The 17312-nt window shown below is 40.0% G+C and overlaps 1 protein-coding gene across 8 annotated transcripts in view; it reads right to left on the minus strand.

Moving 5' to 3' along the window:
• PWWP2A (PWWP domain containing 2A) overlaps positions 1-17312 on the minus strand; it is a 57170-nt gene that overhangs the window by 20604 nt on the left and 19254 nt on the right. For 3 of the 8 annotated variants that reach the window (XM_054487854.2, XM_054487855.2, XM_054487856.2), the window contains exon 2: positions 10331-11295. In XM_054487854.2, the coding sequence (XP_054343829.1) occupies positions 10331-11295 (965 nt within the window). Of the gene's footprint in view, positions 1-6786; positions 6892-7219; positions 11296-17312 lie in introns of those variants that run through there. The other 5 variants (XM_054487851.1, XM_054487852.2, XM_063665322.1 and 2 more) reach the window with 2 other exon arrangements.

Consider the following 17312-nt stretch of genomic DNA (forward strand, 5'->3'; position numbering starts at 1 on the left):
TACAGGATATCCATTAGGAAGAGCCAAGGAGACCCAGCTGTGATGCAGTAAGTGGCGGGAGAGACCCATGAAAAGGTGGCAATTTCATCGGAAATTACTTATTTTGTCCTTTGAGAGAAAGCTTAAGTGCAACAATGGCAACTATTCTTGGGAAGCAGCAGAACTGTAATGGGCAAACCAGAACAGGGTAACCCTCAATCTCCCTCTTAGCGTGCACGAAAGAAGTAGAGCTTATGCTCTTAAAAAAGCCCACAATTAAAAACTAAAAACTTAAGAGCATAGACATACCTATTATCTCAATGAACACTCAAAATGAATTTTCTTAATACAGTAAAGCATGATGCAACATGAACAAGCAGGAAAAGCATCAACAGTATCTCATCTTACAATAGCCCTTCTGGCTTTCTAACCTTAGTGCTATTTTTCTAACCAGCTCTTTTAGACAAACTGCATGTAATTCTTCCCAATATACCAGGACTCACACCAAGATGTGCCACTCTCAGCCAGATTCCTTGCTAAAACTAAACTATTGGGGGAGATGACAGATTTGTGATTAAGAGCATCCCCAAAATGACCCATGGGTAAAAATGACTATCCTCTGGAAAATATGGCCAAACCACACACAGATCAAGGCGTTGGAATGTGTGGCATTTCCCTCCTAGAAAGAGGAGACAATCTACTCAATCATATGAGCAGCAATAAAAACGAAAATGTTCAAATTAGTCTCCACTTTTCCTCCATACAGCAAAACATTAAAATAGTAAAATGCTACGGTCCCAGGGAAACACGGCATCTATGCAAATCAGCTAATTTACCCAAAAGCTGACAAATGTAGCTTTGTAGTTCTAACATCTTTGTAAAGTTCTCCTAATAGGACCTCCACTGCATTGGGTCCTACCAGCTCAGATACTTATGTGTCATGGAAAGGGTTCAGGATGTGTGGGGCATCTGAGATGGTCATCGGTCATTAGGACACGTCTGAACCAGAATTGCTCATCATTCATTCCCAAGAAGACAATCACTTCCCCCCATGCCAGGCCCTGTGTTTGGCATAAGGGAGAGTAGAATAGGAAAGTGAGTACCAGATCACTGGAATTTGTGTGTTAAATAAATGAATGGGGCAAGAGTTGAAATGTTAACACAGGTCTCCTTTAACCATAATCCTCATGACCTTCGATTCAGTTAACCTCTACAAATGCCTATTAAAACTAGTGAGTCCATGCTACGTCCAGAGACTTGTGAATAATCATACTATGATTTCTCAAAATTTTCAGGTACAAATAACATTGTTATAACATATTTCCATTTATACTGAGTATATGTTGCAGAATGATAGTATCAAAAGCTACCAGAATTTACTGTGCAACACAAAGTGATTGCAGTGGTAGTAATGATGGCAAGTATTTATACAGCCTCATGCAAGACATTTTTTATTGCTTTAAATATTCTTCTAAATTCTCACAATTACCTTATGAGGAGATACTATTATTCTCCTTATTTCACAGGTGATGATATTGGGAGTAACCTGCCTAAGATCACATAGTGTGTAAGTGGCTGATGCAAGTCAGGCTTTGAATCCAGCAAATCTAGCTCAAGAGCTTGTACTTTGAGCCATGTGCCTGAAAAGTGAAAGGGAATGGTTCTTTGCTCAATAAAAGCCTGCTATTAAGCACTACTGTTGCAAAAATCTTTTTTGTGTTTTGAGACAGGGTCTCACTCTGTCGCCCAGGCTGGAGTGCAGTGGCAGAATGATGGCTAACAGCAGCCTCAGCCGCCCAGGTTAAAGTGGTCCTCCCACCTCAGCCTCCCAAGTAGCTGGGACTACAGGCGCGCACCACCGAGCCCACCTTATTTTTTTGTATTTTTTGTAGAGACAGAGTTTCACCATGTTGCCCAAGCTGGTCTCAAACTCCTGGATTCAAATGATGCTCCTGCCTCGGTCTCCCAAAGTACTAGGATTATAGGCATGAGCCAAGGCACCTGGTCCTAAAAATGTTAATGAATGCTTAAACTCACCTGCATCCTGGCAAGTTATATATATATACTCCTAAGTATCCATTTCTTTCTTTTACACTCAACTTGATGACACTCTCACATTACAAAAAATTTTTCCACAGGCAATAAAAAAATTCTATATTTTACCTGACATCCCTAGGCTTTTTCAATAGCTTTTAAGTGACTCTAAATGAGGGACACTGAAGGGTACAAAATTACCTTAAATAGTAAAAAACAAAAAAAAAAAAAGAAAAAGAAAAACAAGAAGCCCTTGCTAACACCTGATATGCATTTTATTTATTTATTTATTTATTTATTTATTTAGAGATGGAGTTTCGCTCTGTTACCCAGGCTGGAGTGTGGTGGCACAATCTTGGCTCACTGCAACCTCTGCCTCCTGGGTTCAAGTGATTCTCCTGCCTCAGCCTCCCGAGTAGCTGGGACTACAGGCACCCACCACCATGCCCAACTAATTTTTGTATTTTTAGTAGAGACAGGGTTTCACCATGTTGGCCGGGCTGGTCTTGAACTCCTGACCTCAGGTGATCCAGCCACTTTGGCCTCCCAAAGTACTAGGATTACAGGCATGAGCCACTGCACTCAGCCCCTGATATGCATTATAATTACAAGGTTTTTATTTGAGAAGAGGAAAAAGTGTGATCATAACAAGCTAACACTTCAGCTATGAAGTATTTGGCTTTTCCTTGTAGGTATTGACAACCAGGATAGAAAAAGTTATGAGAAGTTTTAATGATGGTTTCTGGTTAAGACTCAGATTTCCAAGTCAGTATAAGGAAGTAACTATCACATTCTTTTTTTTTTTTTTGAGATGGAGTCTCGCTCTGTCACCCAGGCTGCAGTGTAATGGCGTGATAGCTCACTGCAACCTCTGCCTCCCGGGTTCAAGCGATTCTCTTGCCTCAGCCTCCTGAGTAGCTGGGATTACAGGTGCGTGCCAGCACGCCCATCTAATTTTTGTATTTTTAATAGAGACAGTGTTTCACCATGTTGGTCATGCTGGTCTTGAACTCCTCACCTCATGATCCGCCCGCCTTGGCCTCCCAAAGTGCTGGGATTACAGGTGTGAGCCACCACGCCCGGCTGTCACATGTCATATTCTTTTTTTTTTTTTTTTTTTTTTTGAGATGGAGTCTCACTCTGTCACCCAGGCTGGAATGCAGTGGCACAATCCTGGCTCACTGCAACCTCTGCCTACTGGGTTCACACCACTCTACTACCTCAGCCTCCTGAGCAGCTGGGACTACAGGTGCCCGCCACCATGCCTGGCTCATTTTTGTATTTTTAATAGGGATGGGGTTTCACCATGTTGGCCAGGCTGGCCTCGAACTCCTTAACTCAGGTGATCCGCCTGCCTCAGCCTCCCAAAGTGCTGGGATTACAGAAGTGGGCCACCGCACCCAGCCTTTATAACTGTCACATTCTTATGACACAAAGAAACTTCCATATTTAAATAATGACTGTTTTCAACTTCTTTTTAATGATACTTTACAAAAATATCAGAAATGTGAAGAAAAAATATTTAGCTGGGCACAGTGGCTCATACCTGTAACCCCACCACTTTGGGAGGCTGAGGTGGAAGTTATTGCTTGAGCCCAGGAGTTCAAGACCAGCCTGGGCAACATAGTGTGACCCTGTCTCTACAAATAATTTTTTAAAATTGATCAGGTGTGATGGTATGTGTCTGTGGCCCCAGCTATGAGGCTGAGGCAGGAGGATCGCCTGAGCCCAGGAGGTCAAGGCTGCAGTGAGTCATGATTATACCCCTACAGTCTAGCTTGGGTGAGAGTGAGACCTTGTCTCTAAATAAATAAATATATATATATACATATTTGTTTTAATTCACCTTTAAACCAAGTTTGCAATTGGTGTGTTTTTAACATCAAGGCTTTATGTGCCAGGCCAGGCGCAGTGGCTCACGCCTATAATCCCAGCACTTTGGGAGGCCGAGGCAGGTGGATCACCTGAGGTCAGAAGTTGAGACCAGCATGGCCAACATGGTGGAAGCCCATCTTCCTGCCTCAGCCTCTGGAGTAGCTGGGACTATAGGCGTGAACCACCATGTTCAGCCTCATAAATAATTTGTCAATTTTGAATATGGAAGTCATTTAAATTAGTAATGGAATTAAACTACATTCCAAGTTTTACATACCATCACACTTTTTGTCATATTTTAATAATATGTATACCATTTTTTGAAATTTACTTGCTTTTTCCACTTTTTATGTCAGTACAGTTAATGGAAAACAAATATGCCTTGATATAAAAGTTTATGTTACTGGAAGGGAACAGTTTTAACCAAAACCAACTACCTTCTAGGTAAGTGCAGTCACACTAATTCACCTAAAAATTTGGCAATTACAGTTCTTAAAAATGGGAGACACTGGCCGAGCATGGTAGCTCATGCCTATAATCCTAGCACTTTGTTGGGGGCCAAGACGAGAGGATCACTTGAGCCCAGGAGTTTGAGACCAGCCTGGGCAACAAAGGGAGACTTTGTCTCTACTAAACATTTTTTAAGAAATAGCCAGGCATGGTGACATGCACCAGTAGTCCCAGCTATGGTAGGGGCAGGGGGCTTGAGGTGGGAGAACTGCTTGACCCCAGGAAGTCTAGGCTGTGATCTCGCCACTGCATTCCAGCCTGAGTGACAGATTGCGACCCTATCTCAAAAAAAATAAAAAATAAAAAAATAAGGAGGGGCTGGGGCACCGATTAGCATTGTAAGCTACAGTTATTTCCTTGTATAGGACTACAGGTTGATCAGGAAGGAATCCTGGAAGTGGGGCAATGCCAGCAGCATATTCCAATCACACCACTGACCAAGAAAAACACTCTTGTAACTTAATTTCCAACACCTTCTAGAAAGTGCCATCCTAATTTAAAAAAATTCTATCAAAACTAAATTACAGATGGAAGGTGGTGATGGTTGAACAACACTGTGAATGTATTTAATGCCACAGAACTGTATAATTAAAAATGATTAAGATGATAAATTTTACATCTATTTAACTACAATTTTTTAAATACCACACAAAAAAATCACAGTGCTCCATTAATATAACAAGGAGAAAGTGATTTCCATACAATGCCACAAGGAAAGGAAAACAAAAATCCTGTTTGGATCTATAAACGTTAGGTCTCTTACTTGAGTAAAGATAAGACAAAGAGTTGTTTATCTTATGTTAGTGTCAATTATCCATGGTAAAGACACCAAAATACCCTGGAAAACTAAAAATATACAGATCAGCTATATCACTGTGACTTTAAACTTCTTATTCCTTCGTTCAAAAATAGCACAACAGAACATATTACTATTAGCTAATGCTTTCATTTTTTAATCCTGTTCATTTGTTGAACGAAGGAATACGGTAAATCTACACAAACTGTAAATTTGGAATATAAAGGGCCTATTAACTAAATCAGAACCAGGTAAAAGTAACTAATGCACACTCGCTGTTTTATTTTCTCCTCGAAATTGGCATGGTATCCTATTTCTGAATTCCCTTATGTCCGGCATGTTTTTTGTTTTGGTTTGTTTTTTGAGACAGAGTCTCACTCTCTCACCCAGGCTGGAGTGCAACCTCCGCCTCCCGGGTTCAAGCAATTCTCCTGACTCAGCCTCTCAAGTAGCTGGGATTACAGGCGTATGCCACCATGCGCAGCTAATTTTTGTGTTTTTAGTAGAGACGGGGTTTAATAGAGACGGGGTTTCGCCATGTTGGCCAGGCTGGTCTCGAACTCCTGACCTCAGGTGATCCACCTGCCTCAGCCTCCCTAAGTGCTGGGATTACAGGCATGAGCCACCGTGCCCAGCCATATCCGGCATTTTTTAAGAGATTGTTTTAATAGCTGTAATATAAGAAGAATACCAAAATGAAAACTAAATTTGCCCCAACTTAGAAACTGAGCCTTCATTCTCTCTAGAAAATTCCCTATTGGAGGCCATCACTAGGCACAAATTCCTGAATCAAAACATTAATTTTTCTAGACATTTGCCCATCTCTTTGGCTGCAAGTACTAATAAAAGTGAAAGCATGCAGCACAGACCATAGAAAATTCACAACTTAAAAGGGAAAACCTAATTTTAGATACAAATTATAGACTTAAGGTATTTCCAATTCCCAATTCAGTTATTCTAGACTTGTGACCTTTTAAACATAACCAATTTTTAGAAAAGTACAACCTGCTTAAATAGGAGTGTAACTCAATTTAATATGTTGCAATTTAGATACTCAGGCTCACCAGTGAAGATATATTCATTTCGTTGATTTTAGTATCAGTTCCCTGTTCTTTGCCTCCAGTCTGTTTTCACATCAAAATTCCTGCCTATTCAACTTAGTACTAATCTACAATTACTATTTACAGATTTTTTCCCCATCAAAACCATCTAGGGACACACCACCACCTCATGCAAAAAGGCTCCAGACTAGTGAATCCTAGTTTCTCTATCTCACTGATATATAGGATTTTTTTCAGAGACAGGGTCTCACTCTTGCCCAGACCAGAGTGCAGTGGTGTGATCATAGCTCACTGGCAGCCTCCAACTCCTGAGCTCAAGCCATCTTAGCCTCCCAAGTAGCTAGGATACAGGTGAATAGCTGGGACTACAGGCGTGCGCCACTATGCCCAGCTAAGTTTTTATTTTTCTGCAGAGATGGCAGGGGGGACGGGGGTCTATGTTGCCCAGACTGATCTCGAACTCCGGGCCTCAAGCAATCATCCCACCTTGGCCTTCCAAACTTCTAGGAATATGGGAATGACCCACCGCACCTGGCCTCTCACAGATAATTGTTTGGTCTTTGGTTCCACATCTGTAAATGAGAGTTGAATGGATGTTCCTTCCAAATGATTAGTCAGCTTCCTGGTCTATAAATTCTAGAAAGTAAAAAGGGAAAAATACTCTAATGCTTTACATTTCTGAGAATTTCCAGAAATAAAGACATTCTTAGCTTTCACAACTCTTCCTTCACTTGGTTTCTCCCCTGGCCAATCCTTTGTTTTAGCCACGACTCTTACTTAAGCCGCAGATTTGGGCTAAGCCAGTTTACTCCCACTCCAAGGGGAAAAAATACCCACTTCTGTTATCTCCGTATCAAGAATAAGTGCCTTTTATCACTTCAAAGAGAAATATAAAGTGGCTACAACTACCCAATTCAACTCTATCTTCATCTGCAGTAGATACTGGACAAATTTATCTAAGACATTTCCATTGGAATAAAAGTTTTTAATATTCCGCTATTAGAGTTTAGAATACACATTTAAGATTAGAGATTCTTTAAAACTTGCTTCCCTACTGAAACTACAAATGAAATATGCCAGACTGCCAGTTTAAAACGAAGGGGTCATTTGGCATATCATTTGTGATATGCTCAACCTTTTCCTCAAAGGTGTGTTCCACAAAACTGATTGTTATTTTTATATTCAACAATCATGATTTGTTTTCTTCTCTTTCCCCATGGCTTCTGAAACAAATCCAATTTGGTTTATGCCACAAGAGCACATTTACCAAGCACTTGACCATATTAGTAATGTCCACTTCAAACTACTGTTAAGATAAAACTCACCCGGATCATTACACAAAGCCTTGGAATTACATATTTTGGTGACTTTTAAGTCTTTCTGAACTTTAGATTTCAAACTTTTAAAAACACCTGAATGAACAAGTTCATTAATCTGAAACAAATACTTGGAAAATCTTTTAGGATAGTTCCTTTTAACTTCTCAACCACACTGTGAATTTCAAAGAATTTTTTTTAAGTATAGTTGTTTCTGTTTGCAGGAAAGAATATGTTCTACTCAAGTGAAACATCTGTTTTTAAAATGTGTGTTTATTATAATCAAAAAGCATTGAGTGAGTTCCCCAGAAGAAATTCTACTTGCTTTTGCAGAAATTCGCAATCAGTCAATAACCTTAAGAAAGCTGACAAGACTATTGATTTTCAATCTCCATTAATCTTTTCATTATGAGTTCCATAATAACTACTTCAAATTGGATTTAGAAATCCACAAAAAACTGCTAAATTTTAAATTTCTAAAACTATTGAAATTAGATATCCAAAAGTTAAGACACAAAAAGTATGAAAGCAACTTTAAAAATCTTGAGATAAACTTGCCTCCACAGCCAATCAGATATATTTCTCACTACTAATACAAAGCTAAAAATGGAAAATAAATCAAATCTTAGGGACAGATGGACCATGTAGAAAAATAGTAAGCTAAGTTACTAGCCCCAAAAGCAGTGATACATGAGGCAGAAAACCAAACAGAAGAGACCGGTTGTAATTACCCAAATGTAAAAAAAGGAAGCATGTGATGAAATATTAAGGCTAAAAATTAAAATTCACACATTTATGAGAAATTGCCAGGAAGGGGGTATCAAATCTAAAAGCATTATCAAACCTCTATACTACAAAATCTTATTTTGAGAATATACTGATTCATCTCTCATTATTTGAAGTTTCCTTATCTCAGATAATATATTCCCTGATAGGGCAAATAGCAAAATAAAAGTTTGATTTTTCATCTCTTCTAAACACTCTTACAAAGAATAATTTTCTACCATCTTGAAATTTTTCAAAGCTTTTTGAGAAACACACACAAATAATTTGGATTTAGTTGATTTTATTTACAGTTTTTTTTTTGGTTTTTTTTTTTTTTTTTTACATTTCAGAGCATTACACAATTACATTTTCTCATTTTCTGACCTGCAAACAGATACCTTAAACGGAAATTATTTTGTTTTAATTATCAAATTAGGTACATCCAAAATGCAACAATTACACATATGACAATTAATTCACAAAGTATAATTTTACTGGGACATATCCTAAGAATTTAGGAACAGCCAGTCAGGAGAAATCTGACCAAATTTAGCAATCACTATTTACAAATCCAAAATCAAACCTATCTAAACTCCCAAACCAGAAGCTTGAAAGTATTTATTAAATCCCCACTGGACGAAAGACAGTGATGACTAACACCTATCCAGTCTTGACAGTTTTAATCCCAAACACTGGGCTATTTCCCCAGTCTGTAACTGAACAGCAAGCATCTGTTTGTCAAACACCTAACCATCTAACTTTTACACCATTATGCGCATAGAAAGGCTAAGTGTTCATTATTTAAAAAACAAGTAGTCATTAAATAGCCACACTATTCCCCCAGCTCACCAAGCCCTTATTGCAATTCCAAATATGCAACCTGTGTCACACAGTGACAGGCTATATTTCATATATATATATATACGTGTATATATATGTATATATATGTATATATACAGTATTAGGTACAAATGGCAATTAACAGTCCCTACAAAAATTCAATTTCAGTTGAGGCTATGGCTCCTATGCCTTGGGATGGTTTTGAACTTCAAAACTGAAAAATACTGCTAAAATCTCACTTCCTTAACACAAAATTTGATTATATGTTCAGTTTAAGCTCTCAGTCTAAAAATGGCTATAAGGTAAGTATTAAAAAGCCAGCCGAGTGCAACTTCTCTCTCCAATCTGGCCAAGCTATTTTGTAGAAATTATTCCTAACTAGACTAGAAAATCTGTGGTGACTTCCAATGGTCTTGCCTACCTTACTGCCCATGTTCACGTTTCAAACTGTGTCAACAAAGCCCGCACTTCGGGGGTCAGCTGCTTGGCAGCCTTAGCTGCCTCTGTGATAGCCTTGCGATACAGGCCCTTTCTCTTCTTATTAAAGCGTGACTGGAAGTTTTCTAAAAAGGGAGAGAGTTGTGAAAGAGCAAGGAAAGATGTTGTTGGAGACCCAAACCATGAAATACGGGCCTCCTGTCGGACTAAAAGGCCGTTATCTTTCCGGCTCACAGTTATAGTAAGAATACGGGCTGGCCACCAAGGGAAGCCATATATCTTGGCCCAAACAATGTCCCCTATACATATGGTCCTGCCATCTGGTGTGACGCATTTGGAGACGTTTTTGGAAAAGACTTTCATTTTCAAGGAATTACTGAGCTTTTTCTCTTCCTTTGAAGAGGAGGAAGTGGAGGAGGTGGAAGGTGCATGCATACTGCCTGGAGGAAAATCAAAGCTTTCAGAAGAACTACACTCAGAGTTGGAAGATTTCAAATCATCTGTGCTATCAATGCTACACACTGAAGCACTGGAAGAGTCAGATTTCTTTTGATTTAGGGTCATGTAAACAGAGATATTGTTTTTGCTGCCCTTTTTGCCCAATGTCTGTGGTTCATCCTGATCACCAGGCACATGCACTTCATTTGTGTCCTGAACCTCACTGCTGGCCTCTTCAGGGCCTTTTGAGGGACTCTGATTTTCTGAAGGGGCCTCACCTGCTGAGCGGGTAGAGGTGCAGCGAGACTGGGGCTTGGGTGCCATCTTGCTACTCCTCATTTTCTCAAGTCCTGTCTTCAGAGAAGAGTCATTTTCTTCATTCCTGTACCTCTGTGGTTTTAAACGAACCCGGGGTGGAAGGGAACCTGAGCTAGGATTCTGATACCGACGTGTGAAATGGACTTTTGAATGTGCATTTTTGGAAGTAGAGGTTTCATTTTGCTTCTTTTGTGCCTTTTCTTTGGCAATTTTTAACACTTCCCGAGCTTTCGCATGATCCATGTTCTTACTCTGGAGAACTTTTTTAGTACTTAACTGAGCTTTTGATGTATTTGCCTGAGCAGAAACTTTTACTACTCTTCCTCTGCTGTGAGCAATATTTGAAACCTTAACCACAGCGTTTCTTCTCTGGCTTTCGTTTTGGTTTTTCCCATCCACTTTATGGTCAGTTTTCAGTTTTTTGTTCACAGTAGTTACACTTTCATTTCTCCGTTTTTTATCTTCATATTTAGAAGAGTCACTTGCACTACTACCTTTTCTAATTTCCTTTTTTTCAGCAACAACACTGTTTTTACATTTATCACACAGAACTTGCCTGGGTCGTAGTTTAATAGCATTCATTATTGAAGTGGGTTCTTCCCTGTACATTTTTCGTTTGGGTCGCTTAATTTTCCGAGGAGGTGGCTGAGGTATTGATTGGTTATATGTGTCCCTGATAAACAAAGGGGGAGGATAAGGTGCTCCTTCATGGAAGAGAGGTGGTGGTTTGGAAGTCCACAGGCTTTCAGCCAAGCTCAGCTCAGGATGCGGGACAGGAGAAGGGTCATCAGGAACAGCACCATTTGCTTCACACTTGACTTCTGTCCCTTCTTGGAATGTATTACTTTGGAGCGGCATGGCTTCTGGTTTATCCTTATATTCCCTTTTGGGAAATACTGTCACAGGGATACCATGGGGCCCAAACCTTTGAAGGAAATGGAAGAAAAAAAGAAGACATTAAGTTAACATCTATAATTCAATTTCTTAAACGTAAACAACACCTGATGCTTATTTATATAACCTTTCCCGAAAACTAGACCACAAAAATCTACTGACTATCTCTTCCCCCAAAAGTCCAAAGACCTTCATTTCTTTAGGTTCTACATTTTTGGTAAAAACAAACAGCTGCCCTAAGCAATGCCAGAATAGTTGACTATACTTAAAGTAGATATTTCCAGTCTTGAATCAGAAAGAATGTTTTCTCAGATAGCTTTATGTTAAGCATCACATATATTACATTCACTGAACCATATACAACATTTTCAGTAAATGCAACTACAACTTTGTGAAACACACATATATTTCTTCCTCTGGTTATAACAGCTTTCAAACTATCCAAAACTACTTAATAAGTAAAATCCCATCTCAACTTTATTGGTTAATCACTGAAGATTCAAAGAAAGTTGCTCTTTCACTCTTGCATCCTAACTAGTTACCTATTCTGTCTCCCAAAACACAAAAATACCAATAACTCAGATACTCAAACTACTTCCAAAGCAAACAGTTACAGAGCTGTGGCTTTCTTTTTAAATCATCTCACATTAAGAAATATATTTGCATTGCAATCCAATAAAAACACTTATGAATGGGCCGGGCGCAGTGGCTCATGTCTGTAATCCCAGTACTTTGGGAGGCCGAGGTGGACAGATCACGAGGTCAAGAGATCGAGACCATCCTGGCGAACAAAGTGAAAACCCGTCTCTACTAAAAATACAAAAAGATTTGCCGGGCGTGGTGGCAGGCGCCTGTAGTCCCAGCTACTCGGGAGGCTAAGGCAGGAGAATGGCGTGAACCCAAGAGGCAGAGCTTGCAGTGAGCCGAGATCGCACCATTGCACTCCAGCCTGGGCAACAGAGCAAGACTCTGTCTCAAAAAAAAAAAAAAAAAAAAAAGACCACTTATGAATGTATACATGCATCCATATATACATAAATACACGCACTTAAGCAAAAGTTTCACCAAGTACGTAACCTTGTATTTTGTGATACATAATTTCTTTTCTACTCTGGTCTACTTCACTTGTTTTAAGGCTAGTCAGACCCATTAAACTGATTTGAAAACTCCATTACGGGTCCAGACTCTGTTTGCAAACCACGGTACCTAATACAAATCTTTAAAATTCTCAGTTTCTAATAACCTTATTTCATAAATAGGGTTAGAAATAACAGTGGTTTAACGTGCCTGGGCTGAATATCAAGAACCTGATCCTTAAAATAAACTCGCTATACTAAGTTTTCTTCACATAAAATCAAATCACACTACCAAATAATTTCAGCATATAGGTTAGCATGTTGACTACATGCACTACTTGATTCCAACAGTATCTAACACAATACAACTGTAATGCCAATCCTGTAAGGCAAACGGGCTTAGATCTAAACCCAAAAATTGGCTTCAGGTAGTCAGTCACGTGGAACCTTCAAAGCTAGATGCCAATGTTTTACATATGTCTGTCTTTTCTACACTACAAATCTTCAGTGCTCAGATTCTCCGAAATGTTTTGTTTTGTTTTGTTTTGTTTTTTAAAGACAAGATCTCACTCTGTCATCCAGGCTGCAGTGCAAGTGGTACCATCACAGCTCACTGCAGCCTCGACCTCCTAGGCTCAAGCAATCCTCCCATCTCAGCCTCCCAAGTAGCTGGCACCACAGACACACGTCACCATGCCTGGCTAATTTTAGTATTTTTTGTAGAGACGGGGTTTCACCATGTTGTCCAGGTGAATGCCTGAGCTCAAGCAGTCTGCCCACCTCAGCCTCCCAAAGTGCTGGGATTACAGACGTGAGCCACCGTGTCCAGCTGGAAATGTTCTTATGCTCCCAAAAAGGTTCAGAATACCTTTGCTAGGAAGAAATCTTGATATTAGGTACTAACAGCTGTGGACAAACCTAAACGTGGGCAGGATTTACAAAGAGCCAGCATACACCAAGTATTATTCTAGCACCTGAATACTTTTTTTCCAAAATTCTTTGTTAGTCTGGCTACCACAAACCAACAACTTACAGCAAATACTTACAAAACATAAAAAGGAAAGGCTTTTTTTTTAACCTACGGTAAGACAAGATTAGGTCTCAGATAGCCCAAAAAGGAAAGGTACCCTCCTATTGTATCAGACTGCACAGAAAGTTGCTTTCTCCATTCTAACTTCTGGTAACCAAGTGTTTGCTTCCAGACTACTTAACTCAAAGTAACTTTAAGCATTTAACCCTTTCTTACACAGTACATGGGTGCTCACTGACCACTTTTTCAAAAGATGACAGGACAAAAGAGGCGCTTCTTGTGTTTTAATGCAGAACCAACATAAACAATGTGACTTATTTGATGTGATACCACTACTTGCATGAACAATAACATTTTCTAACTCGTAAGAAGGCATAATTTTGCCCCCATCACATGTTCACGTTTCAATAGCTGAATGAATAAAATTTTTTTATAGAGACAGTGCCTCACTCTCACTCCAGCTGGAACGCAGTGGTGCGATCATAGATCGCTGCAGCATCAACCTCCTGAACTCCTCAAGCAATCCTCTCATCTCAGCCTCCCAAGTAGCTGGGACTACAGGCACCTGCCACCATGCCTGGCTCCCTTCCTTTTATTAGGACTAACTAAATCATACTTATCTTAATGTTTGAGGTGAAGTCTCACAGCTGTCTTTTATCAACTGTTTGTATCCTCTAAACTCATTTTTGCATGTGTAAAATGAAACACTATTTCCGACCTTAAAGGATTCAAATAAAGATCAATAGGTCAATACACTGCAGCCATTTTCCTTGGCTAATATTATTTTATTTAATTTGCTTCATGTAAGTGATTTAATCTTATTTTCAAACTAGTAACTTAGAGCCTGATGCAGTGGCTCATGTCTGTAATCCTAACACTTTGGGAGGGTGAGGTGGGCAAATTGCTTGAGCCCAGGAGTTTGAGACCAGCCTGGGCAACATAGGAAGACTCCATGTCTCTACAAATAGGAAAAATTAGCCTGGTGTGGGGGTATGTACCTGTGATCTCAGCTACTTAGGAGGCTGAGGTGGGAGGATTGCTTGACCCTGGGAGGTCAAGGCTTCAGTGAGCCATGTTCGCGCTATCGCACTCCAGCCTGAGCCAGTGAGTAAGCCTTTGTCTCAAAAAAAAAAAAAAAAAAGGCCAGGCACAGTGGCTCATGCCTGTAATCCCAACACTTTTGGAGGCCTGAGGTCAGGAGTTCGAGACCAGCCTGGCCAACATGGTGAAACCCCGTCTCTACTAAAAATACAAAAATTAGCTGGTTGTGGTGGCATGCACCTGTAGTCCCAACTACTTGGGAGGCTAAGGCAGGAGAATTGCTTGAACCTGGGAGGTGGAGGTCGCAGTGAGCCGAGATCGCACCACTGCACTCCAGCCTAGCAACAGAGAGAGACTCTGTCTCAAATAAAATAAAATAAAATTAAACAAAACAAATACAAAAACAAAAAACACCTAATAATTTACTAGAGGTTTTTTTTTTGTGAGGGGGGTCGGTTGTTTTGTTTTTTTGAGACAGACTCTCACTGTCGCCCAGGCTGGAGCGCAGTGGCACAATCTCGGCTCACTACAACCGCTGCCTCCTGGGTTCAAGCTATTCTCATGCCTCAGCCACCTGAGTAGCTAGGATTACAGGCGCGTGCCATCACGCCCGGCTAATTTTTGTATTTTTAGTAGATGGGGTTTCACTATGTTGGCCAAGCTGGTTTTGAACTTCTGGCCTGAAGTGATCCACCAGCCTCAGCCTCCCAAAGTGCTGGGATTACAGGCATGAGCCACTGCAACCAGCCAATTTTGCTAGAATTTAGGCTCCTTCCCATGTCTTTAATTTATACTCTCAATGCAAGTATGGCCCCGCCAATTACTTTATAGCTGTTTATATCAAGTAATGGAATCTGGTATGTTTATCTTTATGAAGTTCAGTAAGAATGTTAATATTTCGCAACTGGATTGTTTTTATTCTTTGCTGTTCCCACATAAGCATACAAGATACCCAAGCGTTAAATGCTTTTAATAACATAGGGAAGAAGCACCTAATTGTGTAATGATGAGTGAAAACTGTAGTGAAAACTACAAACGGGGGAAAAAGGGGAAATAAAACTGGTAATTGTGTGTGGGTAGTAAATGCCTGGCAAAGCGGAAAAATATTTCAAAATAATAATAAAACATCCTCAAAGGACCAAAAAGATAAATCACTTTAAGAAGAAATGGGGATCACATGTCTATGTCTTCGCTTCATTTCAGTAACCATGCTGTCACCCTTACACAGATAACACCTAGGGCAGTGTTACCAAACTAAGGATGGAGACATTAATTTTGAAACCAATTTCAGGGGTCACACTATGATTAAAATAAAATCAGAGTTAACAGTAGAAGTAAATATCTGTAACTGCAATGAATCTGTTTCATACATGTATATAAGGATATATGGATCCAGATGTAAAACAGATTTCTAAGTAGGCTAAAATGTTTGAGATCCACTAACCTATGAAACTATAAACTTAATAAGAATAAAAGTAGAAACAAAACTATGGTCCCTTAAACACCCTAATTTCTCCTAGCCTGACCAACATGGTGAAACCCCGTCTCTACTAAAAATACAAAAATCAGCCAGGTGTGGTGGCACACGCCTGTAATCCCAGTTACTCGGGAGGCTGAGGTTGCAGTGAGCTGAGATCACGCCACTGCACTCCAGCACTCCAGCCTGGGTGACAGGGCAAGACTCTATCTCAAAAAGAAAAAGAAAAAGAAAAAAAAAAAAACAACCCTAATTCTTCAAGTACAGTCTGTGAAAAAATACATCACAACTCCTCGGAGTGTTTGCAGTGGAAATTCCTAAGCGCTGCCCAAAACATAAATCATAAAACTTTCCTATAGTGGAACTGGAATCTGATATTTTAGCAAGCACTTTTGCTTTAGCTTTTTCTAAGGGAAGACATTTATGTCTCACGTGAATGCTCACCAAGATTTTATTGAACAAGTGTTTAGGTGAAAGGCTGACTGGTATCCCTTGCTTTAAGTTTTCCAAAATAACTTTCTACAAATACTCCCAAGAGTTGAGTAATAAGATACCCTACCCGCTTTGTGCAGCATAAAGGCATGTGTTAACATATTAGTGACTCCTAACCCTTATCCACTTTCAGTCTTTAACCACTACCCAAAGATTCTAAACTAAAACGATTCAGGTATTATGGCTTAATTAAAAATACTGCAACTGTCTGCAAATCTGCAATTCCTTGAAAATAAAACTTTCTGTGAATCTATAATTCTATTCAAAAACAAAATTTCTTTTTAATAGAGATGTGGTCTCCCTATGTTGCCCAGAGTAGTCTTGAACTCCTGGGCTCAAGCAATCGGCCTGCCTTCCATAGTGCTGGGATTAGAAGTGTGAGCCACCACAGTCAGCCTCAAAATTCTTTTAAAATAAATATCTTCTTAATAATTTAGGAGTAGGTGCCAAAAAAAAAATTTTTTTTTTTTTTTTTTGGAGACAGAGTCTCACTCTGCTGCCCAAGCTAGAGCAGAGTGGCCTGATTTCAGCTCACTGCAACCTCCACCTCCCAGGTTCAAGCAATTCTCATGCCTTGGCCTCCCAAGTGGGTGTGTGCCACCACACCCCGCTAATTTTTGTATTTTTAGTAGAGATGGAGTTTCGCCATGTTGGCCAGGCTGGTCTCAAACTCTTGGCCTCAATTGATCTGCCCTCCTTGGCCTCCCAAAGCATTACGATTACAGGCGTGAGCCACCGCACCTGGCCAGTGCCAAAATTTTAAGGGGGAAGAACACTAGGGTTTAACAGTTACTTTGTGTTGCCGGGCGCAGTGGCTCACGCCTGTAATCCCAGCACTTTGGGAAGCCAAGGCAGGCAGATAACCTGAGGTCAGGAGTTCGAGACCAGCCTGGCTAACATGGTGAAACCCCATCTCTACTAAAAATACGAAA

This window comes from Pongo pygmaeus, chromosome 4 (assembly GCF_028885625.2).
Source record: "Pongo pygmaeus isolate AG05252 chromosome 4, NHGRI_mPonPyg2-v2.0_pri, whole genome shotgun sequence".
NCBI classification, from domain to species: domain Eukaryota; kingdom Metazoa; phylum Chordata; class Mammalia; order Primates; family Hominidae; genus Pongo; species Pongo pygmaeus.